The 27,339-nt window shown below is 46.8% G+C and overlaps 1 protein-coding gene across 1 annotated transcript in view; it reads right to left on the bottom strand.

Annotated features, from left to right (window-relative positions):
* Positions 1 to 1,628: 1,628 nt before the first annotated feature.
* The window catches only part of ism1 (isthmin 1), a 66,818-nt gene continuing 41,107 nt past the window's right edge, over positions 1,629 to 27,339 (bottom strand). Inside the window, exons 3-6 of the mRNA XM_078230386.1 lie at positions 21,796 to 22,054; positions 21,019 to 21,162; positions 5,992 to 6,081; positions 1,629 to 3,063 (exon numbers count right to left, since the gene is read on the bottom strand). Of these exons, the coding sequence (XP_078086512.1) occupies positions 2,546 to 3,063; positions 5,992 to 6,081; positions 21,019 to 21,162; positions 21,796 to 22,054 (1,011 nt within the window). The 3' untranslated portion in view covers positions 1,629 to 2,545. The remainder of the gene's footprint in view (positions 3,064 to 5,991; positions 6,082 to 21,018; positions 21,163 to 21,795; positions 22,055 to 27,339) is intronic.

The raw sequence follows: 27,339 nt of genomic DNA, 5'->3' as shown, positions 1-27,339 counted from the left end.
GCCAAGTGGCCTCATTCCGCATTGTAGGGGTTATATTCTATGCTTAATGTCCTCCCAATTCGTCAGCAATGTGATGGAATTGTTCACAAATAGTCAAACGACGTACTCATCAATAACCTATTTACTGGTGCACAGTTAACACTGGTTACTTGCGCCCTAGCCCAGGGACACTGGACATGTTCTAACCATCTCCTCTGGCACCAACGGAGATCATTACCCAGCGATGGTCACCATTCTTTGAGATCAGGAACTGCATGGTGGAGGGGGGGAAAAGAAATCAAAGTACAAACTGATTTATCTGGATTAAAGACTAGCCTTATTCACAAAGTGTTTATCAACATTTAAAGTTGTAATCATTGCATCCATTATACACTCTTCCTGTGTTGCACCAGTGCCTTAGAAGGTATTTTTAAGTATCCAAACTATTAAACATATTGGGTGGGATTTTACGGCCTCGCTTGACCCGAGACCAGAAAATCCTGCCCGTGGTCAATGGACCTTCTCATTGTCCGCCCCTCGCCCCTCACAATGGTTTGTGAACCATTCCCATGGCGAGCGCGGCAGTAGAATTCCGGCGATAGTCTTCAAGTTAAATTATCCTTTTTCTTAAAAAAAAAAGAAATGCACACACGTTTTCATCGACGGAAGTGGCGGTGAGTTTTATAAAAAGGATTTCTGTAACGTATTGACGGATTTCAGTTTTTAACATTGAGCAGCTGGGAATGGGCTGTTGGGTAAGATGCTAAGACAGGTAATGCCGTTCAGAAAGGATTCAAGCTTAGGGCGGATTGTGTGTCTGCTGCTGAACTGTTTATAACTTGACATAGTGCTAAATAAATGCACCTTGTTTTGATCACCGGGGCTTCCTGGGCAGACTGGATGATCAGATAAAGATCACAGTTGTTTTTCATCCCTCTGCAAAATGTAACCTTAAGCTCGAGTTAATATAAGGGACCGACTCAATGTTTCCGAGGCACTTGCGTCTAAAAGAAAACAAGAAGAAATTTAACCTGCACTCGCATCTACCCATCCCCCCCCCCCTCCCCAGGAAATGAGAATGTCCAATGGTGGCTTTGGGATAGAGGTTAAAAATAGATGCAGTCTGGGCAATGACAGTCAGGTTAGAAGGCACAAGAATGCCAGGCAATCCAGCCACCAGCAGCACCACATCTGAAGCTGATTTGTGTGTTCTGGCTTATAGAGGTCAACAGCTGGTCCCCCCGCAGGCAGCCATAGATCAAACGCTTGTGTGAACTGTACCCCCCCTCACCCTCCCACCTCTCCCCCCACCCGCCATCTGATAGCAATGGACTGATAAAAGGTGCGTGTTAAAACATTTCACACTGCGGAGAGACGAAGGGGAGAATGGGGGGGGAGGTGGGGGGGGGGGGGGGGGTTGGGGGGCAGACAATCTCTGCATTACACTTAAAAGTTCAGCAGCAATTTATTTTAAGATTTTCTTATTTAATGCCCCCTTTGTTCAGGCTCTGCTCTGCCCAGCTGGTTCAGAAGTCGAGATGGGTATCTGAAACGAGCAAAGCCGCGTGGTGTGTGCGTGTGCGGGCACGCGCTGGCGTGAACACCGAGTGCGTCTGCGTACGCGCAGCTCAATAAATACTGCACAAAAAAAAAATGCAGATCTTTTAAAAAAAAAATCTTAAGAACATCTTTTGAAAGAGGGTTTCAATGAGGAAATTCTCTCACGTCGCAACTTTACAAAGTGAGATTCTCGGTAACATATTTTTTGCATTCTGTATAAGCCGTACCTTAAAAACACGTCTCTTTGGAGGGACCTCAAGAGCATATGAAAGCCATAGGGAGGCGGGGGGGGGGGGGGGGAGGAGGGGAATGGTAGGGTGGTGATGAGGGGAGAAAAAAAAAGAGGACAAAACTTTTAAAAGTGCCACTTCCTTTGTTTATAGTTGAATTCACCGAAAAGGCCTCTGACCCACAGAATGCTTTGAAAACTGTGAGTTCCACATACGTGCACACACACACGCACACGCATACACACGCACACACAGACACACACACATGCATGTGCACGTACATTTGCACGCACACAGACACACATGCACACGTATGTATGTGCACACAGACATGCGTGCACACACACACACATACACGCAAAGACACACGCTCGCACAGATACACATACACGCACGCACACCCTCCCCATTCCCTCTAACAGAATTAGATTAAACAAATGCGTTTCCCTTTGATTGCCTGTGTTCAGAATGGGGCACAGATTTCCCTTTGAACAAGTCGCCCGCTCCTGCCAAAAACAACAATCGGTCCTCAAAAGTTTGGAGCAGGCACCACGAGGCCTCGACAAGGACAAGGTGCCAAGTGCCTGAACTCTGTCCTGCGGTATTTTAAAAATGTTTTTGGGTGCCCGTATCCGGTGATCTGGATGTCTCTCTCCGCACACGCGAGAATGTAACAGCTTCTCCAGATAGTGGCCGGTGAGCATTCGGTCTATTAATCCCAGCCGTGGGAAAGGTGGGAGGTGGGTGGGGAGCGGGGAAGGCCGGGGAAACTGCTTTTAATACTCCCTGGCTTCTCGGTACTGCCTTTCGTACACTTCGTCTGGAGGATTATCTGTGCATTTTAGGCCATTATTCGGGGGCCTGACATCGTTGTAGCGGCTCCAGTCCCCTTTGCAAATGATCCACGGGAGAATGTCCACTTTATAATGCAGGTCTGCGGAGAACTCGGTGCTGATAAGATTTGGCGTGCCACCGCCTTTGCCTCGCGTGATTAGTTGCATGTTGTCGTCATAGCAGCAGTGCTGGGCGGCTAGCGTGGTACTCTCCAAGGATAGCATGGAGCGGATGCAGTAGCGCGCCGTGGGCTTGTAGATCTCCAGACGCTCCTTGGGGCCACTCGCGTCCTTCCAGCGGAAATCCTTCTGCTTGGGTTGGTCGAAGATATCAGTCGTGCTGTAGGCAATCTCCGTCGGGTAGGCGCAAGGGCAACTGGGGAGGTCGTTCACAACTTTGTGCATGTACTTCTTCAAGAACTCGCTCTTGCAGTTCATCCATCTTTCGCAGCTGTCGGTATCTGTAATGGGGCAGCGGCACGGAGGGAATATTCACAATGTTAGTGTCGACTTTTTTTGTTAGAAAAAGTACCATCGCTATTTCGGAGTCTCCATGGAAAACCCGCAAAAAACCTCTGCTTACAAAGCCACGATAATCATCACCGGAAACACAAACCTCATAAAAAGGAGCAGGGGAGGTGGTGGCGCAGTGGTTTTGTCACTAGACTAGAATCCAGAGACCCAGGATAATGCTCTGGGAACCTGGATTCGAATCCCGCCACGGCAGATGGTGAAATTTGAATTCAGTAAAAATCTGGAATTAAGAATCTACCGATGACCATGAAAACCATTGTTGGTTGTCGGAAAAACCCATCTGGTTCACTAATGTCCCTTTAGGGAAGGAAATCTGCCATCCGTGCCTGGCCTGGCCTACATGTGACTCCAGAGCCACAGCAACGTGGTTGACTCTCTCAGATGCCAATAAGGGCGGTTAGGGATGGGCCCAGCCAGCAATGCCCACATCCCATAAAAATTAATTGAAAAAAAGGAGTCGGCTGCCTAGCTCTTTGAGCCTACTTTGCCATTCAATAAAACCATCTTTTAACTCAACTCTCAATGTTCACAAGTTCTGGCCATTTTAATTTTTAAGAAACATTCTGATGACTTTGCAGCAGGCATGTGGTTGGCGGAGGCAATGTCTCTCCGCTACAAACACTTGGTTTTAAAAAATAAACCCCAAACACTTGACAGGAATGACATATTTCAACAAAAAAAAAACTGCTTCACAAACTTGTCCCGTGCGCATCTTGTAATCTCACTTTAGAGGCACGGTTTGTTAAACTCATGATTAATGAGAGCACTTATTGCAATAAGTTTGAAGTTTCTGTTTAGAAAGTGTCATCCCCATTTTAAAAAGATCCAGCAACACCCCCCCCCACATCCCAAGCGAGAATCTTTTAATCACGAGGCTGGGTAAACTGCAGAAAGGGGACTAATAATAAGATATCTGTATGATGAGGGAGCGGCAGCCAGACCTCGAGTGGGGTGGCATGGCTTTGCTTCAGGGATTCTTGCGCGTATGATACGTAGGCCCCCGACATCGACTAATACACACCCGGGAGTCAGTGGCTGGTGCAAGAGGGAAATGGTGACACCCCCGGTGGGTCGGTGTGTGTTACAGTGGCGACCAGTGGCGACAGCAACTTGGCGACACATGCGCCAAAAGCAACAATCCCACAGAATCATGGGGCAGTTTCAAGTGCGACAGAACTTGCCGCTCAACCATCAGCAAAGGTGCACCAAAGGAAGACCAAGCACCCCCCCCACCTCCCCCCCCCCCCCGCCGCCCCCGGCCAACTCTTCCTGCAGTGAAATGGATCAGTTGGGTGGGTGGTGGAGGCGGGATGCCTCACATCCTTTAAGAAGTACTTGGCACGCCATAACATTCAAGACCAAATGCCGGCAAGTGGGATATAGGTGGGCAGGTCAGGGCATCGGTACAGACTCAATGGGCCAAAGGGCCTCTTCTGCACTGTAGTATTCTGTGATTTGCTGCACGTCCAACATCTCTCATCGATGGAAGGATGCCACCAACTTCACCCATGTAACAGGCGCAAAACTTCACACACAATATTTAATTATTTCCCCTCCTGCCCTCTCTCGATCTCACAGCAGGGTAGATACGGCCTTGAAGCCCCTGCAAATGTCTGACTGCAACCAGCTACAAGGAGGTCCTCAGAATTGCCACAAGAGTGCTCCCCCTTCCCCTATCCCACCCATGCAGAACGGTTCATTGGTTCAGCTCCTTACAATAGCGTGGGTGCTTCAACCATGGCTTTGAAGAACCCGCATTGCACTCAGCAATGGGCTGTTAATCAGACTCTGTTAATCAAAGCCTTGCCAACCCAGCACACATTTCACTCATAGTCATCACTTCATCTGTTGCGCAAGGGAAACATCACCTGCTTAAGGAGGCAGGACGGGGGGGGGGGGGCGGGGCGGGGAACAGCCCAACAATGGTGTATCAGTGTTGTTGGGACTTCACCCTTAACTGAAACATCCATGATACAATTTGTTAGGGTTACTCGAATCGTCACATTGCCAAAGATTGAACAGAAGGACCAAACACACGGCGGGGCCGGCAAGTCACTGAAATCTCTGTTCACATCAGCGGGACTGGAAGATCCCGCTGGCAAGACCATATGACATAGGAGCAGAATTAGGCCACTTGGCCCATCGAGTCTACTCTGCCATTCAATCATGGCTGATATTTTTCTCATCCCCATTCTCCTGCCTTTTTCCCATAACCCCTGACCCCCTTATCAATCAAGAACCTATCTATCTCTGTCTTAAAGACCTGGCCTCCACAGCCTTCTGTGGCAAAGAGTTCCACAGATTCACCACTCTCTGGCTGAAGAAATTCCTCCTCATCTCTATTTTAACGGATAGTCCCTTTAGTCTGAGGTTGTGCCCTCTGGTTCTAGTTTTTCCTACAAGTGGAGACATCCACTCCACATCCACTCCATCCAGGCCTCGCAGTGTCCTGTAAGTTTCAATAAGATCCCCCCTCATCCTTCTAAACTCCAACGAGTACAGACCCAGAGTCCTCAACTGCTCCTCATACAACAAGCTCTTCATTCCAGAGATCATTCTTGCGAACCTCCTCTGGACCCTTTCCAAGGCCAGCACATCCTTCCTTAGATATGGGGCCCAAAACTGCTCACAAATGTGACGGGCTGGAAAATTCCAGCCAAGGTTTCCTATCCTTCCTGTGGGAAGACAATGTCCTTCCGAAGTGACCCGTGCCACAGTAACACTCGGATATATAGCTATAAAGTGGGACTGATTCTTCAGTTCACTGCCACATGACTGGATTCAGTGTTCTTGAAAACAATTTACCTTCAAAAGGTGGTATTTTAGCTTTACATTCAACAAGACCAGAAACTTACCGATTCCAAAGAGTTCTGTCGCATTTATATCTTCACCTCCAGCCATTAGACTCATTTCGGTGGCCGCAGTTTTGAAAGTGTCTTCAATTCCTTGGGAAGGGAGGGGGAAATCAGAGGAAAGAGAGGGTTTTAAAGAGTTAGTGAAATAAAGGAAGGAAGGAACCAAGACTTGCATTTTCATAGCGCCTTTCACAATTTCCCAAAATGTTTTAGAGCCTGTTGAAGTGCAGGCACGGTTTGGAAACACAACAGCCAATAAAAGAAACATTAGAAATTGGAGCCATTTGACCCATCGAGCCTACTCCGCCATGCAGTAAGGTTGTGACTGATCCGATCTTGGTCTCCACTCCACTGTCGTGCCTGTTACACCTATGACCATATGGCCAGATTCCCCTCCAATTCGATTTTCAAGTTTACTGACGACACCACCGTAGTGGGACGGATCTCAAACAATGACGAGACGGAGTATAGGAATGAGATAGAGAATCTGGTGAACTGGTGCAAAGACAATAATCTGTCCCTCAATGTCAATAAAACGAAGGAGATAGTCATCGACTTCAGGAAGCGTAGTGAAGGGCATGCCCCTGTCTGCATCAATGTGGATGAAGTAGAAATGGTCGAGAGCTTCAGGTTTTTAGGTGTCCAGATCACCAACAACCTGTCCTGGTCCCTCCATGCTGACACTATAGTTAAGAAAGCCCACCAACGCCTCTACTTTCTCAAAAGACTAAGGAAATTTGGCATGTCAGCTACGACTCTCTCAACTTTTGCAGATGCACCATAGAAAGCATTCTTTCCGGTTGTATCACAGCTTGCTCTGCCCAAGACCACAAGAAACTGCAAAAGGTCATGAACGTAGTCCAATCTATCACGCAAATCAGCCTCCCATCCATTGACTCCATCTACACTTCCCGCTCGGTAAAGCAGCCAGCATAATCAGGGCCCCACGCACCCCGGACATTCTCGCTTCCACCTTCTTCTGTCGGGAAAAAGATACAAAAGTCTGAGGTCATATGCCAACCGACTCAAGAACAGCTTCTTCCCTGCTGCCATCAGACTTCTGAATGGACCTACTTTGCACTAAGTTGATATTTCTCTACACCCTAGTTATGACTGTAACACTACATTCTGCACTCTCTCATTTCCTTCTCTATGAACGGTATGCTTTGTCTGTATAGTGCGCAAGAAACAATACTTTTCACTGTATACTAAGACATGTGACAATAATAAATCAAATCAAAAACCATAACTCTCAACTCCCTCATAATTCCAAGAATATATTCAGTAACCCAGCCTCCACATCTCCCTGGAGCGGAAAATTCCGAAGATTCGCCACCCTCAGAGAAGAAATTCCTCCTCATCTTGTGTAAAAATGGGAAACTGCTCATTTTGAAACTCTGCCCCCCTGGTTCTAGATTTCCCCCCCAGCAGGGGAAAACATCCTCTCAGCATCTACACTGTCCAGGCCATCCCACCCTGCAGAATCTTACATGTTGCAATAAGATCACCTCTCTGAAACTCCAATGTGTACAGGCCCAACCTGGGGCGGGCACGGTGCACAGTGATTAGCACTGCTGCCTCACAGCGGCAGGGACCCGGGTTTGATTCCCGGCTTGGGTTACTGTTTGTGCTGAGTTTGCACATTCTCCCTGTGTCTGCGTGGGTTTTCCCTGGATGCTCCGGTTTCCTCCCACACTTCAAAGATGTGAGGGTTAGGTGGATTGGCTATGCTAAATTGACCCTAGTGTCAGGGGGACTAACTAGGGTAAATGCATGGGGTTCTGGGGATAGGGCCTGGGTCGGTGCAGACCCGATGGGCCGAATGGCCTCCTTCTGCACTGTAGGATTCTATGATTCTAACCTGCTCAACCTCTCCTCACAAGGCAAACTCCTTAATCCCAGTGATCAACCTGGTGAAGCTTCTTTCAACTGCCTCCAACGCAGGTATCGTCAGTTTAGCTCAGTTGGCCGGACAGCTGGTTCATGTTGCAGAGCGACGTCAACAGCACAGGTTCAATTCCTGTACCGGCTGAGATTCATAGAATCCCTACAGTGCAGAAGGAGGCCCATCAAGCCTGCACCGACAACAAGCCGACCCAGACCCTATCCCAGTAACCCCACATATTTACCCTGCTAGTCCCCCCGATGCTAAAGGGCAATTTAGCATGGCCAATCAACCTAACCCGCACATCTTTGCAGTGTGGGAGGAAACCGGAGGAAATCCACGCAGACATGGGGAGAACGTGCAAACTCCACACAGACAGTCACCCAAGGTTGGAATTGAATCCAGGTCCCCGGAGCTGTGAGGCAGCAGTGCTAACCACTGTGTCACCATGCCTTATTCATGAAGGCCCGGCTTTCGCAACCTTGCCCCTTGTCTGAGGTGTGGTAACCTTCAGGTTAAATCACCAACAGTCAGCCCTCCCCCTCAGAGGGGAGAGCACTTATGGCTATCTGGGACTACGGTGACTTTACTTTTAACCCTCTGTAAATAAATAGAGACCAAAGCTGTACGCAGTATTCTAGGTGTGGTCTTACCAACACCCTGTACAGCTGCAGCAAGGCTTCCCAACTTTTATACTCCAGGGCCCTTGCAATAAAAGCCAACATTCGACTTGTCTTCTGAAATACTTGCTGTACCAGCATGCTAATCTTTTAGTATTTCATGTACAAGTACACACAGGTTCCTCTGTGGCAGAGTATTCTCCTCAATTAAAATATTTGGAGTTGCTATTCTTCCTGCCAAAGTGGATAACTTCATGTTTTCCTGCATTATATTCCATCTGCCAAATATCAGCCCACTCAAACAATCTGTATTACTTTGCAGACTCTTTTTGTCTTCATTTGCTTTCCCACCTTTGTACCTTCAGTAAATTCATTGACAATGGACTCGGTCTTTAATCATCAACGTCGATTGTCAATAGTTGAGGCTGTGGCACTGATTTCTGCAACACTTCGTTACTTAGAGTTTGCCAACTTTAAATTGGCCCATTTACCCTGACTCTCTGTCAGTTAGCCAACCTCCTAGTCATGCTATTACCCCCAACACCATGACCTCTTATCTTGTGCAGTAACCTTCTATGCGGCAACCTTTTCAAAATGACTTTTGGAAATCCAAGTACATGACATCTACTGGTTACCCTTTATTTTATTTATTTGTCACAAGTAGGCTTATACTGCATTACACTGCAATGAAGTTACTGTGAAAATCCCCGTGTCGCCACACTCTGGCTTCTGTTTGGGTACACGGAGGGAAAATTTAGCATGGCCAATGCACCTAAACCAGCACGTCTTCGGACGGTGGGAGGAAACTGGAGCACCCGGAGGAAACCCACGCAGACACAGGGAGAATGTGCAGACTCCTCCCAGACAGTGACCCAAGCCGGGAATCGAATCCGGGTCACTGGCGCTGTGTGGCAGTAGTGCTAATCACAGTGCCACCATGCCACCCTCACCCTTCTTGCTACATTGCCAAGGATCTAAACACAATTTATTTCTAAACACAATTTCCCTTTCATAACACCTTGTTGATTCTGCTCAATTATATTTCAACCTTCTAAAAGTCCTGCTCCTACTTCCGGAACAATGAAGTTTAGCATTTTCTCAATAGCAGCAGTTGAGTTAACCGGCCTATAGCTCTCTGCTTTCTGTTACCCTCCTTTCTTGAACAGGGATGTTATATTGGCAGGTTTCCAATCCACTGGGACCATCCCAGTATCCAGGGAAGTTTGGAAGATTACAATCAATGCATCCACTGTCTCTGCATTAGTGATAATAACCAAATAGGGGGAGGCGATGGCCTAGTGGTATTATTGCTGGACTATTAATCCAGAAACTCAGCTAATGTTCTGGGGACCCGGGTTTGAATCCTGCCACGGCAGATGGTGAAATAAAAAATATCTGAAATTAAGAATCTACTGATGACTATGAAACCACTGTTGATTATCGGAAAAACCCATCTGGTTCACTAATGTCCTTTAGGGAAGGAAATCTGCCATCCCAGTCTGACCTACATGTGAATCCAGATCCACAGTGATGTGGTTGACTCTCGCCTGCTCTCGGGCAACTAGGGATGGGCAATAATTGCTGGCCAGCCAGCGATGCCCATATCCCACGAATGAATTTTTAAAAATCTGTTCTAGCGATTTTGATTGAAAAGGGCAAGGACAAATGTGGAGAACTCCCCTGTATGCTTTCAAACTAATACCATGGGATCATTTACATCTATGAAAGAGAGAGAGAACATTCAGAGCGCTTACTGTCTCATCTGAGAGGCAACACCTTCAACAGTGCAGCCCTCCTTCAGTACTGCACTTTGGAGAGGCAGTCTGGGTTTTGTACTCAAGTCCCTGAAGAGGAGTTTATGTCCACCGACTCTGAGGGAAGTGTACAACCACAAAGCCAAGACTGCGTACATCTCAGTTGGAATAAATCACAGCGCTCATTGGGCGGCACAGTGGCAAGCACTGCTGCCTCACAGCACTAGGGACCCGGGTTCGATCCCAGCTTGGGTGACTGTGTAGAGTTTGCACGTTCTCCCCGTGTCTGCGTGGGTTTCCTCCGGGTGCTCCGATTTTCTCCCACACTCTAAAGATGTGCAGGTTAGGTGGATTGGCCATGGTAAATTGCCCCTTGGCGTCAGGGGGATTAGCAGGCTAAATACGTGGGCTTACAGGGATAGAGCCTGGGTGGGATTGTGGTCTGGGTAGTCTCGATGGACCAAATGGCCTCTTTCTGCACCGTAGGAATTCTATGATTCAATTAAAATAGCATTTTTAAGATAATAATTGAAGTTTACAATGTTTTGATATGTTTAAATAGTAAACTCTCACTCATGTTCAGCTTGCAATAGTTACTGAAGAGTAGCCACATTCGATCAGGAGGGATTATGAAGTTTAGTGACACATTCCTTTTAGTCCTACATTTGCATTTAATACAAAGCTATGCACCAACAGGACTATTAATCTGCCAACCATTAACAATGGGCGTATAATTACAATGAGAGAATCACGCAAATTTCTTATATTTTATTATTTGCATTAGCAAGACAGATATGTTGAAAAGTTGGTTTCCATAAGTAGTAATTTCAGACTGGGTACGATATGTTGAGGGCAACTGCAATAGAAAGAGGAACCTAATGTCAGATGTAAAAATTGCATCAACTATCTGTAATTTGGTATTTAAACACCACAAACGTCTTAAAAGTTCTGTGACTTCTATAAGGGGAAAATTAGTAACTTATACATACTTCCCAAAGTCGTAATAATGACTTGGCCACTGGAGTTACGCTTTGAACTTCTTTGCAGAAACTTTAATTGGAGGAGCATGAAAGGGGTTGCTTAGTAATTAGTTAGAAAGTCCTTAAAGGAGAACTCGAGCTAAATTACTGAGTCTGAGGTGTGCAATGTGTGCTGTGCATCTGGTGGTCAAAGCTGAAATTGGCCCTACCAGTGCCTCTGAAACCTGGACTTGCTGCCTGGCTCCTCCTGTATGGGCAGATAACATTTTTTTGCAACCTTCCTATGCTAGCTCCAATCGGGATTATTAAGGGTAAATCTTGTGGGGCTCCCTGCCACTAGAGGAATCTTGCATGCAGCCGTGGAGTGCCAAAGGGACACAAAGTGGTGGGGAGAATGCCTGCAATTTTTCCAGAATGCAATGGTTGCACCTGCTGACCTACCAGAATTGACGCTAACAAATCAGGAATAACTTAACTCTGGCCGAAGGGGCATAAGGCAACCCCACCCGCAGAAATGTATTTGTAATCTCTACCTAAAAGGGTCAAGAGCAGCAGATGCATGGGAAAACCACCCCTGTTCCCTTCCAAGCCAGACACTACCCTGACGTGGAAAGACATCCAAAGATGTGCAGGTTAGGTGGATTGACCATGCTAAATTGACCCTTTATGTCAGGGAGATTAGCAGGGTTAATACATGGGGTTACGGGGATAGGGCCTGGGTGGGATTAGAGTCATAGAGGTTTACAGCATGGAAACATGCCCTTCGGCCTAACTTGTCCATGCCACCCCTCTATTTATAACCACTAAGCTAGTCCCAATTGCCTGTATTTGGCCCATATCCCTCTCTCCCCATCTTACCCATGTAACTGTCTAAATGCTTTTTAAAAGACAAAATTGTACCTGCCTCTACTACTACCTCTGGCAGCTTGTTCCAGACACACACCACTCTCTGTGTGAAAAAATTGCCCCTCTGGACCCTTTTGCATCTCTCCCCTTTCACTTTGAACCTATGCCTGCTAGTTTTAGACTCCTCTATCTTTGGGAAAAGATGTTGACTATCTAGCTGATCTATGCTCCTCATTATTTTATAGACCTCTGTGAGTTCACCGCTAAGCTTCCTACGCTGCAGAAAAAAAAGTCCCAACCTATCCAGCCTCTCCTTATAATCAAACCATCAAGTCCCAGTAGCATCCTAGAAAATCTTTTCTGCACTCTTTCTAGTTTAATAATATCCTTTCTATAATAGGGTGACCAGAACTGTACGAGTGTGGCCTTACAATGTCTTGTGCAACTTCAACAAGACATCCCAACTTCTGTATTCAATGTTCTGACCAATGAAAGCAAGCATACCGAATGCCTTCTTCATCACTCTGTCCACCTGTGACTCCACTTTCCACAGGAGCTATGAACCTGTACCCCTAGATCTCTTTGTTCTGTAACTCTCCCCAATGCCCAACCATTAACTGAGTAAGCCAGGCCCATGTGCACTGACCAACGGGACTTGGAGTTGAAGACAAAAGTCTCACGCGCCCACACAAGAAGCGAAAAATCAAAAAGGGTGCAAAGATCCTGGGAGAAGCGAGAGAGGGATTAAAAAACTGAGGAAAAGGAGAGGTTAAAAATGAATTTCCCAGTAAGGGAGGAAGACAGAGAAAGTAGGTGGTGTGCCTCAAAAGATTTTGTAGTTTCTTGCTGTCTTAGACAGGATGCCAGCCGTACGAAGCTGTGGTACAACCAGAAAGAATGCTTTCTATGGTGTCTCTGTAAAAGTTGGTCAGAGTTGTAGCTGACATGCCAAATTTCCTTGCTCTTCTGAGAAAGTAGAGGCGTACAAGCCAACACTTGGGGCAGCACGTGGGGTTACTTTGAGGTGGTCTGAAGAAGCATTTTTGAATGAATAGCAGGAAATGAGGAGGTGACAATTATTGTTGACCCTCTCTTAATCCTTAAAATAGTCACAGGAAATGATCTGTGGACAGTGACATCTCGCTGCCTCACCCTAACACAGACGTACACTCACTGTGCTCAGAACAAGGAGGGAGGATGTTTTAAATTAGGTCTACCCTTTGTAGTTTTGTTTTGATCTAACCAGCCACAGATGAAATATTCTCTAGTTTCATTTGGGTCCTGCTACCCGACGCTGTGTCCCATTTCCATTATCTGCCCAAGGGAAGCAGACAAGAGGCAACCGATTTTCACTCAAACCCCAAGAACTAAACCTGGGGAAGAACCAGGGAGAGGCTACAACATTTTCTATACAACCGAGTAATTTCTTAGGTCATTTCAAGGAGCAGTTGAGAGTCAACCACATTGCTGTGGATCTGATATTACACACAGGCCAGACTGGGCAAAGATTGCAGATTTCCTTCGCTAAAGTTTCTTACATGGGCAGCACAGTGGAAACCGCAGCTGCCTCACAGCACCAGGGACCCGGGTTCAATTCCAGCTTCGGGTGACTGTCTCTGTGGAATTTGCACGTTCCTCCCGTGTCTGCGTGGGTTTCCTCCGGGTGCTCCGGTTTCCTCCCACCATCCGAAACATGTGCGGGTTAGGTGGATTGACCATGTTAAATTTCCCCTTAGTCTCTAAAGATGTGCGGGTTAGGTGGATTGGCCATGCTAAATTGTCCCGTAGTGTCCAAAGATGTGCAGATTGGCCATGCTAAATTTCCCTTAGTCTCAGGGAGATTAGCAGGGTAATAGACGGTGGGTGGGATTGTTGTCGGTGCAGACTCTATGGGCCGTATGGCCTCTTTCTGCACTGTAGGAATTCTATGATTCTGTTATATCAGTGATATATCCAATGGTCAAAGTTATTGGAATTTTGCACAGGAATGCAGGCGAGACACAAAGAGGAGTTACATTTTGATGTTATAGACCAGTGTGAAATGGCAGATGATAAACTGACTGCTTATTATACACATCACTCACTATTTTTATTGAATTCAAATTCCACCATCTGCCACGGCAGGATTTGAACCCAGGTCCCCAGAACATTTGCTGAGTTTCTGGATTAATAGCCCAGCGATAATACCCCTGGGCCATCACCTCCTCTTGTTTCAGTTCTGAGGATAGATTGGAGAGGTAGGGACTTGTTCTGCTTGGAGAGAAGGCGGCTGAGAGGAGATTTGATAGAGATGTTCAGAATGATGAGGGGGCTGGACAGAGTAGATGGGGAGAAACTGTTCCTGTTCGGAAAAGGATCGAGAACGAGAGGGCAACAGATTTAAAGTGATTTGCAAAAGAAGCAAATGTGATGTGAGAAAAAACTTTTCCTCACAGCGAGTGGTTGGGGTCTGGAATGCATTGCCTGGGAGTATGGTGGAGGCAGATTCAATTGAAGCATTATAGAGGGAACTAGATGATTATTTCAGAAGAAACAATGTCATAGAGTCATTGAGGTTTACAACATGGAAACAGGCCCTTCAGCCCAACTTGCCAATGCCGCCCTTTTTTTTTAACCACTAAGCTAGTCCCAGTTGCCCGCATTTGGCCCATATCCCTCTATACCCATTCTACCCATGTAACTTCTAAAAATGCTTTTTAAAAGACAAAATTGTACCCGCCTCTACTATTACCTCTGGCAGCTCGTTCCAGATGCTCACCACCCTGTGTGAGCCCTCCGGACACTTCTTTCTTTATCTCTCCCCGCTCACCTTAAACCTTAACGAGCAGGGATATGGGGAAAAGGCGCTAAGTCATGTCACTCATTTGGAGAGCAGGTGCAGACACGATGGGCCAAATGGCCTCCTTTTGTGCTGTAACAATTGTGTGATTTCTTGGAGCCAGTCTGTCAGACGGATGCTGTGCCAGATTGATCCCTCCAATTGGGACAATTAGTCTAGCTTGTGATGAACAGTTTGGCTACAGAAAGCCAGAAAGCCAGATTTTCCTTGGCTCGTACGGTTCATTAGGTGTTCAGCTGTTTCCTCGATCCTGTCTGTAAGATTCTTACAATTAGATTACTGAGAAAGAATGCACAGAGGCTCAGAGAACGCCCAGGGAAACTGTTCCAACTTTTTGTTTCGAAGGAATGGCCAATTATTGAAATTTCACCTGTTGCAGAAAGCAAGAAAAACTCTCACATTTATTAGAAAAGTGAAAAAGGCTTGCATTTTGCAACCCCAAAGCTTTGCTTTATTCTTCGACAGGACATGGGCATCGCTGGCTGGGCCAACAATTTTATTGGGCGGCACGGTAGCACAGTGGTTAGCACTGCTGCTTCACAGCTCCAGGGTCCCGGGTTTGATTCCCGGCTCGGGTCACTGTCTGTGTGGAGTTTGCACATTCTTCTCGTGTCTGCGTGGGTTTCCTCCGGGTGCTCCGGTTTCCTCCCACAGTCCAAAGATGTGCGGGTTAGGTTGATTGGCCAGGTTGAAAATTGCCCCTTAGAGTCCTGGGATGTGTAGGTTAGAGGGATTAGCGGGTAAATATGTGGGGGTAGGGCCTGGGTGGGATTGTGGTCGGTGCAGACTCGATGGGCCGAATGGCCTCCTTCTGCACTGTAGGGTTTCTATGATCTCTATGATCCCTAATTGCCCTTGAGGAGGTGCTGCTGAGCTGCCTTCTTGAACCACTGCAGTCCACAGGGTGTAGGTACACCCACAGTGCTGTTAGGGAGCAGGATCTTGATGCAGCGACAGTGAAGGAACGGCAATGTGTTTCCAAGTCAGGTCGGTGAGTGGCTTGGAGGGGAAACTTGCAGGTGGTGGTGTTCCCGTGTGTCTGCTGCCCCTTGTCCTTTGAGGTGGTAGAGGCCGTGGGTTTGGAAGGTGCTGTCGAGAGAGCGTTGGTGAGTTGCTGCACTTACACATGGGCGGCACGGTAGCACAGTGGTTAGCACTGCTGCCTCACAGCTCCAGGGTCCCGGGTTCGATTCCCGGCTCGGGTCACTGTCTGTGTGGAGTTTGCACATTCTCCTCATGTCTGCGTGGGTTTCCTCCGGGTGCTCCGGTTTCCTCCCACAGTCCAAAGATGTGCGGGTTAGGTTGATTGGCCAGGTTAAAAAAAAAAAATTGCCCCTTAGAGTCCTGGGATGTGTAGGTTAGAGGGATTAGCGGGTAAATATGTGGGGGTAGGGCCTGGGTGGGATTGTGGTCGGTGCAGACTCGATGGGCCGAATGGCCTCCTTCTGCACTGTAGGGTTTCTATGATTCTATGATACACATGATTGGTTTCACTGGTCGGCGCAACATCGAGGGCCGTAGGGCCTGTGCTGCGCTGTAATGTTCTATGTTCTATGGTACATAGGGCTGCCTCCACCGCGCGTAACTGGTGTCCCAAAGCACTTTACAGCCAATGAAGTACTTTGGAAGTGTAGTCACTGTTGCAACATCAGAAAGACAGCAGCCAATTGGCCATTCATGGGACTTTGCTTTGTGCAATTAAATAAACAGTCACATCTTTAGGTGTAGGTTAATGAATAAACGTTGGCTAGGACACGTGAATCTCTCCTACTCATGCACACTGCCATCGTTGCAAATGGGAAGGATTTTGTAGGTTGATACTCAAAACTGATTGGTCACTTTACAAACACAACTTCCTTGGCCATCAAGTCCTGAAGTGGGACTCGAACCCGGAGCTTCCGAGTCAGAGGCAGGGACGCTACACACTGCGCCACCTGACCCCCTAACAATGGTGTAAGGACCCGTAAAAATCAGTTTCAACCAATTTCCATGGGCGGCATGGTAGCACAGTGGTTAGCACTGCTGCCTCACAGTGCCAGGGACCCGGGTTCGATTCCCGGCTTGGGTCACTGTCTGTGCGGAGACTGCACATTCTCCCCGTGTCTGCGTGGGTTTCCTCCAGGTGCTCCGGTTTCCTCCCACAGTCCGAAAGACGTGCTGGTTAGGTGCATTGGCCGTGCTAAATTCTCCCTCAGTGTACCCGAACAGGCGCCGAAGTGTGGCGACTCGGGGATTTTCACAGTAACTTCATTGCGGTGTTAATGTAAGCCTACTTGTGACACTAATAAATAAACTTAAACTTTCCAATTTGTACTCCATTCCCCTGTTTATGAAAGCTAAAATTTGCCTTTTCATGGGGTTATCTATTAACTATTAACATTTAACATTATATTTAAACCCCAGATCTCTCTCTCACTCAATCTTTCACCGAGTGTGAACTCACATTCTTTGTTTATCTTCTCAGAGTGCATGACTCACATATCAAATTGCATTTGCTCCTGTCCATCTATAACTGCTTCACTATTTCTCAAAACTCATCACCTTAGCCTCGTACCCCTTACAATCACAATTACGAGAGAGACAATTGAAATGAACTTCAGTGGGTCGGAATTTGGGGCTGAGGTTCCATTCAGATCAGCAATGATCTTATTGAATGGCAGAGCAAGATCGAGATTACTTTTCAATTCCAGATTTTCATTAATCTTATTAAATTCCACCAGCTGCCAGGGTGGGATTTGAACCCGTGTGCTCAGAGCATTAGCCTGGGCCTCCAGATTACCAAATCCAGTGGCATTTACCACTAAGCCGCTGTCTCCCCACAATGTACACTTTGTAACATTGAGTACTTCAAGAGCAAAGGTTTCTATCATGGCAAAGCATACATCAGTTTAAAGTTTATTTATTAGTGTCACGAGTAGGCTTACATTAACACTGCAATGATGTTACTGTGAAAATCCCCTAGTCGCCACTCTCCGGCGCTTGTTCGGGTAACACTGAGGGAGAATTTAGCACGGCCAACGCACCTACCCAGCACGTCTTTTGGACTGCAGGAGGAAACCGGAGTACCCGGAGGAAACCATGCAGACACGGGGAGAGCGTGCAGACTTCACACAGACAGTGACGGGGGCAGCACGGTGGCACAGTGGTTAGCACTGCTGCCTCACAGCTCCAGGGACCCAAATTCAATTCCGGCTTCGGGTCACTGTTTGCGTGGAGTTTGCACTTTCTCCCCGTGTCTGCGTGCGTTTCCTCCAGGTGCTCCGGTTTCCTCCCACACTCCAAAGATGTGTGGGTTAGGTTGATTGGCCATGCTAAATTGACCCTAGTGTCAGGGGGATTAGCAGGGTAAATATATGGGGTTACGGGAATAGGGCCTGTGGGGGATTGTGGTTGATACAACTCAATGAGCCGAATGGCCTCCTTCTGCACTGTAGGGATTCTATGATTAAGCTGGGAATTGAACCCAGGTCCCTGGCGCTGTGAGGCAGCAGTGCTAACCACTGTGCCACCAGGCCATTATGTAATTGGCTACCATTCTCTCAATGGCCTCCTTCTGCGTGGGAACGCCATTTTCTTCCCTTTACTCCTGAAGTTCGCAGGGATGTCTTCATCACATCACTCAAGTGTACCTGTGAACCCCTGAACCCAGACTGCGAGTACTGCAAGGCTATACAGTCAAAGGGACAGTACCACACTCAAAACCAGATACTTGTTCTGATTGGGGGTCAGGGTTTCTTGAATGACAACACCACCTTGCCTTTATATAGCACCTTTAACATAGTAAAGCATCACAAGGTGCATTTGCAAAGAGAACTGAACACCAAGCCTTGGAAGGAGACCCATAAGAAACACGTGAATGTAAGAATTAGGAACCATTCGGCCCCTCAAGCCTGTTGTCCTTCAACAAGATTATGGCTAATCTGAAGTTGCCCTCTCGGACATTTTCCTTCCTGCCCTCCCTAACCCCTGACCCCACTATTCTTCAAAAAACCATCTCAGCCTTGAATACACTCAATGCCTCCGCTCCAAAGCTCACTTGCTGGGATAGAAAATTCCAGAGATTCAGCAACCTCAGAGAAGAAATTCCTCCTCATCTCCATCTTAAATGGGCAGCCCCTAACTTTGAACCCACGTCCCATTGTTCTCGACACCCCGATGCGGGGAGAGGTTGAGCCGGCTTTATGGTTCCTAGTGGGAGATGTGAATCCGGCTGTCGAGTGTTCATTCTGTTTCGGAGTTTCGGTTTTCCTCCGTCTTCCTGGCCCCTCGTCATTATCCTGTGGCCTTTGGGCCTGGGTGCAAAAACATGCAAGGTCGGGGCCCCCATCACGTGGACCACAGGAAAACCTTCTTCCTTCCCGCTTCTGTGTGGTGCGGCAGGTTTTGCAGACCTGAGGGGGGAAAAAATATGCTTCCTTGGAGAGTTTCCGACCACGGAAGGAAGCCAGATGAAGAGAGTCGGTGCAGACTTGATGGGCTGAATGGCCTCTTCTGCACTGTAGGGATTTTATGGTTCTACGGTAAGGTTCTAAGAATCATCAACCTTCCGAAAGGTAACTTGTAAAATGTTCTGACACTTACAAACGTTGCTCTTAGCTGCCGTAGGGGCTCTTTTAGAAACATTCCTACCACTGGGCCAGGTTCAAGTCCCCAGCCAGGACCTGGTGGCCACGGAAGATTTTTCCGGATGTGGTTCAGTAAACTGATAATCAGCCCAGGAATCCTTCCACCCCGCTTTTCCCCAAAGGCAGAAAAATGTGTGCATGGACATATGTTAAAAAAATTAAAAGACATACTGTAACATGGATGTGATTCATCATAGGTCTCTGTCTGACAAACATAAGTTGCCCCTACTTGATCAGTATTGTGGTCATATATTACTGCACTCTTCTGAATGTCCAAAGTGCAATTATGCATTAAATAAAGATCTTAGAACTCTCCTATCAGCCTCTGCTGTCATGTTTTATACTGTGATTTAAATCGACTGCGTTTCTTTTCATAAAAAACCCCTGCTTTTGAAGGTTGAAAAAAATCTCTGCACCTCTCCATTGATTGGCAAGTACTCCACATTGAAATGGAAATGGAACACTATTCTGCTCTGTATTTTTCAGGTAATATAGCTGGAAGCTTTTGTTATGACAACTGAAGCCATTCTGAATGCTCGGCCAGGTTTCAAAAACTCAAAATGGCTTCTGCCCAGTCGGTGGCCTATTGATTAAATAACAATTGAAAACTTTTAACAGCCTGTAGTAACAGAATATACCTTTTCATGTGGTTCCCTGTTTGTTTACAAGTCTAATAGGCATTTAAAGGAATACAATTATTCTGAAGTTTATAGTTTATTTATTTGTCACAAGTAGGCTTACATTAACACTGCAATGAAGTTACTGTGAAAATCCCCTAGTCACCACACTCTGGCGCCTGTTCGGGTAACATTGAGAGAGAATTTAGTATGGCCAGTGCACCTAACCAGCATGTCTTTCGGGCTGTGGGAGGAAACAGCAGCACCCGGAGGAAACCCACGCAGACACGGGGAGAACGTGCAAACTCCGCACAGTCAGCCATGCTGGAAATCAAACCTGGGTCCCTGGCGCTGTGAAGCAGCAGTGCTAACCACTGTGCCACCGTGCCACCCACGGAAATTGGTTAAAACCAATTTTTATGGGTGCTTACTCTATAGTTAGGGGGTTAAGTGGCTCAGTGGATAGCATCCCTGCCTCTGTCTTGGAAGCTCCAGGTTCGAGTCCCACTCGAGGACTTGATGGTCTAGGAAGGTGCTTTCATAAAGTGACCAATCAGTTTGAATATCAACCTACAAAATCCTTCCAACTCGCACCAATGGCCGCATGCAAGAGTAGGAGAGATTCACGTGTCCTAGGCGCTGTGAGGCAGCAGTGCTAACCACCGTATTTTATGACATGATGGCGCTACATCAATGCAAGTTATTACGGCCTTTTGACTACCTAAAATTGCACACCAACTGCTTTTAATTGCTGCTTCGTTTTGAGTGCACCGCATAGCGCGCGTTAACTGAACGCTCGTTTTCAGAACGTGTTGGTGAAATTAATAGGCGTACGGTATACTAGGAAGTAAATTTACTGACCGGGACAGTTTGGCATGTCACACGACCGTGATTCAGTGGCAGTGCAGGCGTAACCGCAGGACCTGGTGCGCTTTTGGTTGCCACTGCCGCAGGTCACACTGCAGAGTGACCAAGTGCTCCAGTCGCCCTCTCCGTCTGCATAATCTACATGAAAAAATAAGCAAGCACACTCACCGTTAGCTGTGATGAGACGGATAATTGGGACCACATGCTCCCCTCGCTACTCAGCCCCAGATCCTGCCGTTAGCATGCCATTCAAATAACTTTCACACACACAGCCGTACAAAAAGGAATTGCTTGCACATTTTTTTTTGCTCTTGTTCTCTCGAGCCAAGGCAGCTGGGATTCTTTTTTGTTACAGCTGCAAATCTTGATTATGGAGTCTTTGGTGCCTCTCTCTCTCTCCACACCAGATAGACAGCATGTAAACAAGAAAACAAAAATGCATTTAGCAGCAAGGTTCAAGTGTTCTTTCTAATTACTCTGGGATATAACAAAGAGGAGACACTGATGTTCGGGGGAGCGGTGGCAGGGAAGAATAATCAACGTCAATTTTTCTCACTCAAGTCATCGAGGCAATAAAAAAAACCCAGCAATTATTCACAGGGGCCTTGCCACATGGAAGCAGATGTTCCTGCAGCGTAATGCATCAATCAATACCAGAGAATATATTCCCACCGTACCTATTTCATTTCACTTGGCTTATTTCCAGCAGCTCTCTTTTCAAGTTCTCAATTTCACCCACGCCCCCAGAACGAGTTAGGAATCTGGACCTACCATACTCCGCCTGTCCCTTGGACTGCCATCTCCGATGAGTGACTGTACTTCGATCCCAACCGCCCACAGGATTTAGGAAGTTGCTGTCTTCGCCGGCCTGGGCGTTTTCTTGATCGCCATCGCTCCAGGCGGCTGTTGCCGACGATTTTTGCCACCAGTTCCGCCAGTCGGATGACGGCACGGGCCAGCTTGGCTTGGTTACCCTCCGCAAGTCTCTCTCCGCCTCGATTTCAGTTCCATCCACCACCTCAATCGTCACCTGCACAGTTCAGAAAGGCACATGTTATGACAAGTGTACACCTCTCCCAACCAGACAGACCCAAGCTCATGTCACAGAATTGTTACGGCACAATAGGAGGCCATTCGGCCAATCGAGTTGGCACCGGCTCTCTAAATGAGTATCTTGATTTAGTGCCATTCCTGTGCCATTTCCCCCATACCACTGCACACTGTTTCTATCCAAATAATCATCTAACACTATAGTTAAGAAACCACACTACAGAAACTCTGGTTAAGAAAGCCCACCAATGCCTCTACTTTCTCAAAAGACTAAGGAAATTTGGTATGTCCACTACGACTCTCAATAACTTTCACAGATGCATCATAGAAAGCATTCTTTCTGGTTGTATCACCTCCCACTCATTGACACTGTCTACACTTCCCACTGCCTCGGAAAAGCAGCCAGCATAATTAAGTATCCCACGCAACCAGGACATTCTCTCTTCCACCTTCCCCGTCAGGAAAAATATACAAAAGTCTGAGGTCACATACCAACCGACTCAAGAACAGCTTCTTCCCTGCTACTGTCAGACTTTTGAATGGACCTACCTTGCATTAAGCTGATCTTTCTCTACACCCTAGCTATGATTGTAACACTACATTCTGCACTCTCTCCTTTCCTTCTCTATGAATGGTATGCTTTGTCTGTATAGCGCACAAGAAATAATACTTTTCACTGTATGTTAAGACATGTGACTATAATAAATCAAATCAAATCAAAATTAAAGCCTTCTTGAATGCCTCGATTGAACCTGCCTCCACCACGCTTCCAGGCAGTGCATTCTGGACCCCAACCACTCGCTGTGTAAAAAGGTTTTTTCTCACATCACATTTGCTTCTTTCGCAAATCACATTAAGTTAAAGTTTTAAAGTTTATTTATTAGTCACAAGTAGGCTTACACTAACACTGCAATGAAGTGACTGTGAAAATCCACAAGTCGCCACACCCCGGCGCCTGTTCGGATACATAGAGGGAGAATTTAGCATGGCCAATGCGTCCTAACCAGCATGTCTTTCGGACTGTGGGAGGAAACCGGAGCACCCGGAGGAAACCCACGCAGACAGGGGGAGAACGTTCAAACTCCTCATAGACAGTGACCCAAGCCGGGAATCGAAACCGGGTCCCTGGTGCTGTGAGGCAGCAGTGCTAACCACTGTGCCACCACCCACATTAAATCTGTGCCCTCTCGTTCTCAACCCTTTTACTCTGTCCAGCCCCCTCATGATTTTTGAACATCTCAATCAAATCTCCCCGTAGTCTTCTTTTCTCCAATGAGAAGAGTCCCCAACCTCTCCAATCTGTCCTCATAATCGAAATTGATACTGAATAAGAACCAAAACTAACTCCAACAGTGACTCTGAAATGCCTTGAATGGTGTGGAGCTAGGAATTTTTCCACGTTCAATACAAATTAAATTCACCTCAGAAAGTTCAGCCAAGTTAAGTGCCCTTTTAACAATTATTACCAGTGAACCTCACTGGACTGAAATCTAACTATTATAAGGTTCGATTCCCGGCTTGGGTCATTGTTTGTGTAGAGTTTGCACGTTCTCCCCGTGTCTGCGTGGGTTTCCTCCAGGTGCTCCGATTTCCTCCCACACCCCAAAAGATGTGCTGGTTATAGGTGCTTTGGCCATGCTAAATTCTCCCTCAGTGTACCTGAACAGGCGCCGGAGTGTGGCGACTGGGGGATTTTCACAGTAACTTCATTGCAGTGTTAATGTAAGCCTACTTGTAACACAAATAAATAAACTTTAAAAAACTGAATCTGCGTCTGTTTTAGTATATTGAGGGTTAAATCTTAGACCCAGGACTCCAGGAAGAACTCCCTCTGTACTGCATTGGAGTGTCAGCCTTGAGTTTTGTACAAGAGAGAGTGGGATTTGAACCTTGTGACTCAAGAGGTGAGAACGTTACCCACTGAGCCACATGGCGTGTGATCAAAGCAGGTCTGAAAAAGAGCAAAAGGCAAAAAAAAAAATCTGCGATTTAAAACAAAATACCAAGTCCATGATTTGGCCAGGATTACGGAGCCAATTGGAACAACCATAAATCAGATCTTATCCTCACTCCATCTAGCACTCAAAGGGCAATGAACTTTTCTCTGGGCCCGCACCAAGATTGTATCTCGGGCCACATCCCATCCAAACAAATAAACATCAGCACTGACCCACAGTCCAGGCTTAATGAAGGACTTGTGCCAGCATCACCAGAAAGAGGAACTGTTTCGTTAGGATGGGGGGAGGAACAGGAGCCTGGAATTTCCATACCAAAACACAGCATGAGAATTCAACATACAGGGCAACGTGGAAAAGCTAACGCTGTGCGAATTGTGAGACTGAACACAACGCTTCTTAAACTTCGGAGAGGCAAAAAGGTGCAAAACTCTGGCTGTTCACTGAAAAAGCCAGTGTGATAAGATTGCACATTTAATGTTGGCACAAGTTGGCCAACTGGTGATCTTTTCGACCTGGTGATCCAGAATGCAATGAGTCTGTTAAATGATAAGCATGCAGTTGGAGTTCTTACACTCCTTCACCAACTTTTACAGATGCACCATAGAAAGCATCCTTTCCGACTGTATCACAGCTTGGCATGGCTCCTGCTCTGCCCAAGACCGTTAAAAACCACAAAGGGTTGCGAAAGTAGCCCAGTCCATCACGCAAACCAGCCTCCCATCCATTGACTCTGTCTACACTTCCCGCTGCCTCAGAAAAGCAGCCAGCATAATTAAGGACCCCACGCACTCCAGGCATTCTCTCTCCCACCTTCTTCCATCAGGAAAAAGATACAAAAGTCTGAGGTCACGTACCGACAGGCTCAAGAACAGCTTCTTCCCTGCTGCCATCAGACTTTTGAATGGACCTACCTTGCATTAAGTTGATCTTTCTCTACACCCTAGCTATGACTGTAACACTACATTCTGCACTCTCTCCTTTCCTTCTCTATGAACGGTATACTCTGTATAGCACGCAAGAAACAATACTTTTCACTGTATGTTAATACATGTGACAATAATAAATCAAATCAAAACCAAGATGAACCAATATGCACCAGGAACAGTTTTGTTTGATCGCTTTGATGAACACAGGCTCCAGTTACCCGCCATTCTAGAATTGCTGCTCCAGTCCAACTCTGATCTCTCTGAGATTGATACATGTTTGAGGCCCGATCTGTCTCTTGTTGGCTAATGGAAATTGACCGAGGTGAAATTGGCCCCTTGGACCTGACAGGAATCATGGGGATCAGGTGGGTTGAGGTCCGGGGTCAGGTGGTTTGAGGTCAGGGGTCAGGTGGGTTGAGGTCAGGGGTCAGGTGGGTTGAGGTCAGGGATCAACCATGATTCTGTTAAATGGTGGAGGGATTTGCCGGGCTGAATGACCACCGATTTCCTACGTTCTTGACAATACAGTGGATGGCACAGGAAGCATGTTTACCCCACAGTCCATTTCCACTTCATCACCAGCCTGTCATGGGGGTTACAAGTTCCGCACACATGAAGACGGCCTCAACCGGGATCTTGGGTTCATGTCATACTATCTGTAACCCCCATCACTTGCCTGGGCTTGCAAAATCTCACTAACTGTCCTGTCTGGAGACAATACACATCTCTTTAACCTGTGCTTAACCCTCTCTCCACTCACATTGTCTGTATCTTTGAGACTTGATTACCTGTAAAGACTTGCATTCCAACCATTATTCTGTAAATTGAGTTTGTGTCTTTGTGCCCTGTTTGTGAACAGAACTCCCACTCACCTGATGAAGGAGCAGCGCTCCGAAAGCTAATGGCGTTTGCTACCAAATAAACCTGTTGGACTTTAATCTGGTGTTGTGAGACTTCTTACTGTGTTTACCCCAGTCCAACGCCAGCATCTCCACATCATGACTACAGGGGAAGTCCCAGAGGATTGGAGAATAGCCAATGTTGTTCCTTTGTTTAAGAAGGGTAGCAAGAATAATCCAGGTAATTACAGGCTGGTCAGCCTTACATCAGTGGTAGGAAAATTATTGGAGAGGACTCTTCAAGACAGGATTTATTCCCACTTGGAAATAAGTGGACGTATTAGTGAGAGCAACATGGTTTTGTGAAGGGGAGGTCGTGTCTCATTAACTTGATCGAGTTTTTCGAGGAAGTGACGAAGATGATTGATGAGGGTAGGGCAGTGGATGTTGTCTACATGGACTTCAGTAAGGCCTTTGACAAGGTCCCTCATGGCACACTGTGTAGAAGGTGAAGTTGCATGGGATCAGAGGTGAGCTAGCAAGGTGGATACAAAACTGGCTCAGTCAAAACTCGTGGCTTTTGCTACCAAATAAACCTGTTGGACTTTAACCTGGTGTTGTCAGACTTCTTACTCAGTCAAATAAGACAGAGGGTAGCAGTGGAAGGGTGTGTTTCTGAATGGAGGGCTGTGACAAGTGGCTTTTTTCAGGGATCAGTACTGGGACCTTTGCTGTTTGTAATATATATATATATAAATGATTTGGAGGAAAATGTAACTGGTTTGATTAGTAAGTTTGCGGACGACACAATGGTTGGTGGATTTGCTGATAGCAATGAGGACCATCAGAGGATACAGCAGGATATAGATCAGTTTGAGACTTGGGCGGAGAGGTGGCAGATGGAGTTTAATCCAGACAAATGTGAGGTAATGCATTTTGGAAGGTCTAATACAGATAGGAAATATACAGTAAATGGCAGAACCCTTAAGAGTATTGATTGGCAAAGGGATCTGGGTGTACAGGTACACAGGTCACTGAAAGTGGCAACGCAGGTGGAGAAGGTAGTCAAGAAGGCATACGGCATGCTTGCCTTCATCGGCTGGGGCATTGGGTTTAAAAATTGGCAAGTCATGTTGTAGCTTTATAGAACCTTAGTTAGGTCGCACTTGGAATATAGTGTTCAATTCTGGTCGCCACACTACCAGAAGGATGTGGAGGCTTTAGAGAGGGTACAGAAAAGATTTACCAGAATGTTGCCTGGCATGGAGGGCATTAGCTATGAGGAGAGGTTGGAGAAACTTGGTTTGTTCTCACTGGAGCGATGGAGGTTGAGGGGCGACCTGATAGAAGTCGACAAGATTATGAGAAGCATGGACAGAGTGGATAGTCAGAAGCTTTTTCCCAGGGTGCAAGAGTCAATTACCAGGGGGCACAGGTTTAAGGTGCAAGGGGCAAGGTTTAAAGGAGATGTACGAGGCAGATTTTTTACACAGAGGGTGGTGGGTGCTTGGAACTCGCTGCCGGGGGAGATAGTGGAAGCGG

The sequence above is a fragment of the Mustelus asterias genome, chromosome 15, assembly GCF_964213995.1.
Source record: "Mustelus asterias chromosome 15, sMusAst1.hap1.1, whole genome shotgun sequence".
NCBI classification, from domain to species: Eukaryota; Metazoa; Chordata; class Chondrichthyes; order Carcharhiniformes; family Triakidae; genus Mustelus; species Mustelus asterias.
The sequence above is the reverse complement of the archived record's forward strand: the minus strand, read 5'-3'. Positions and strand labels throughout refer to the sequence as shown.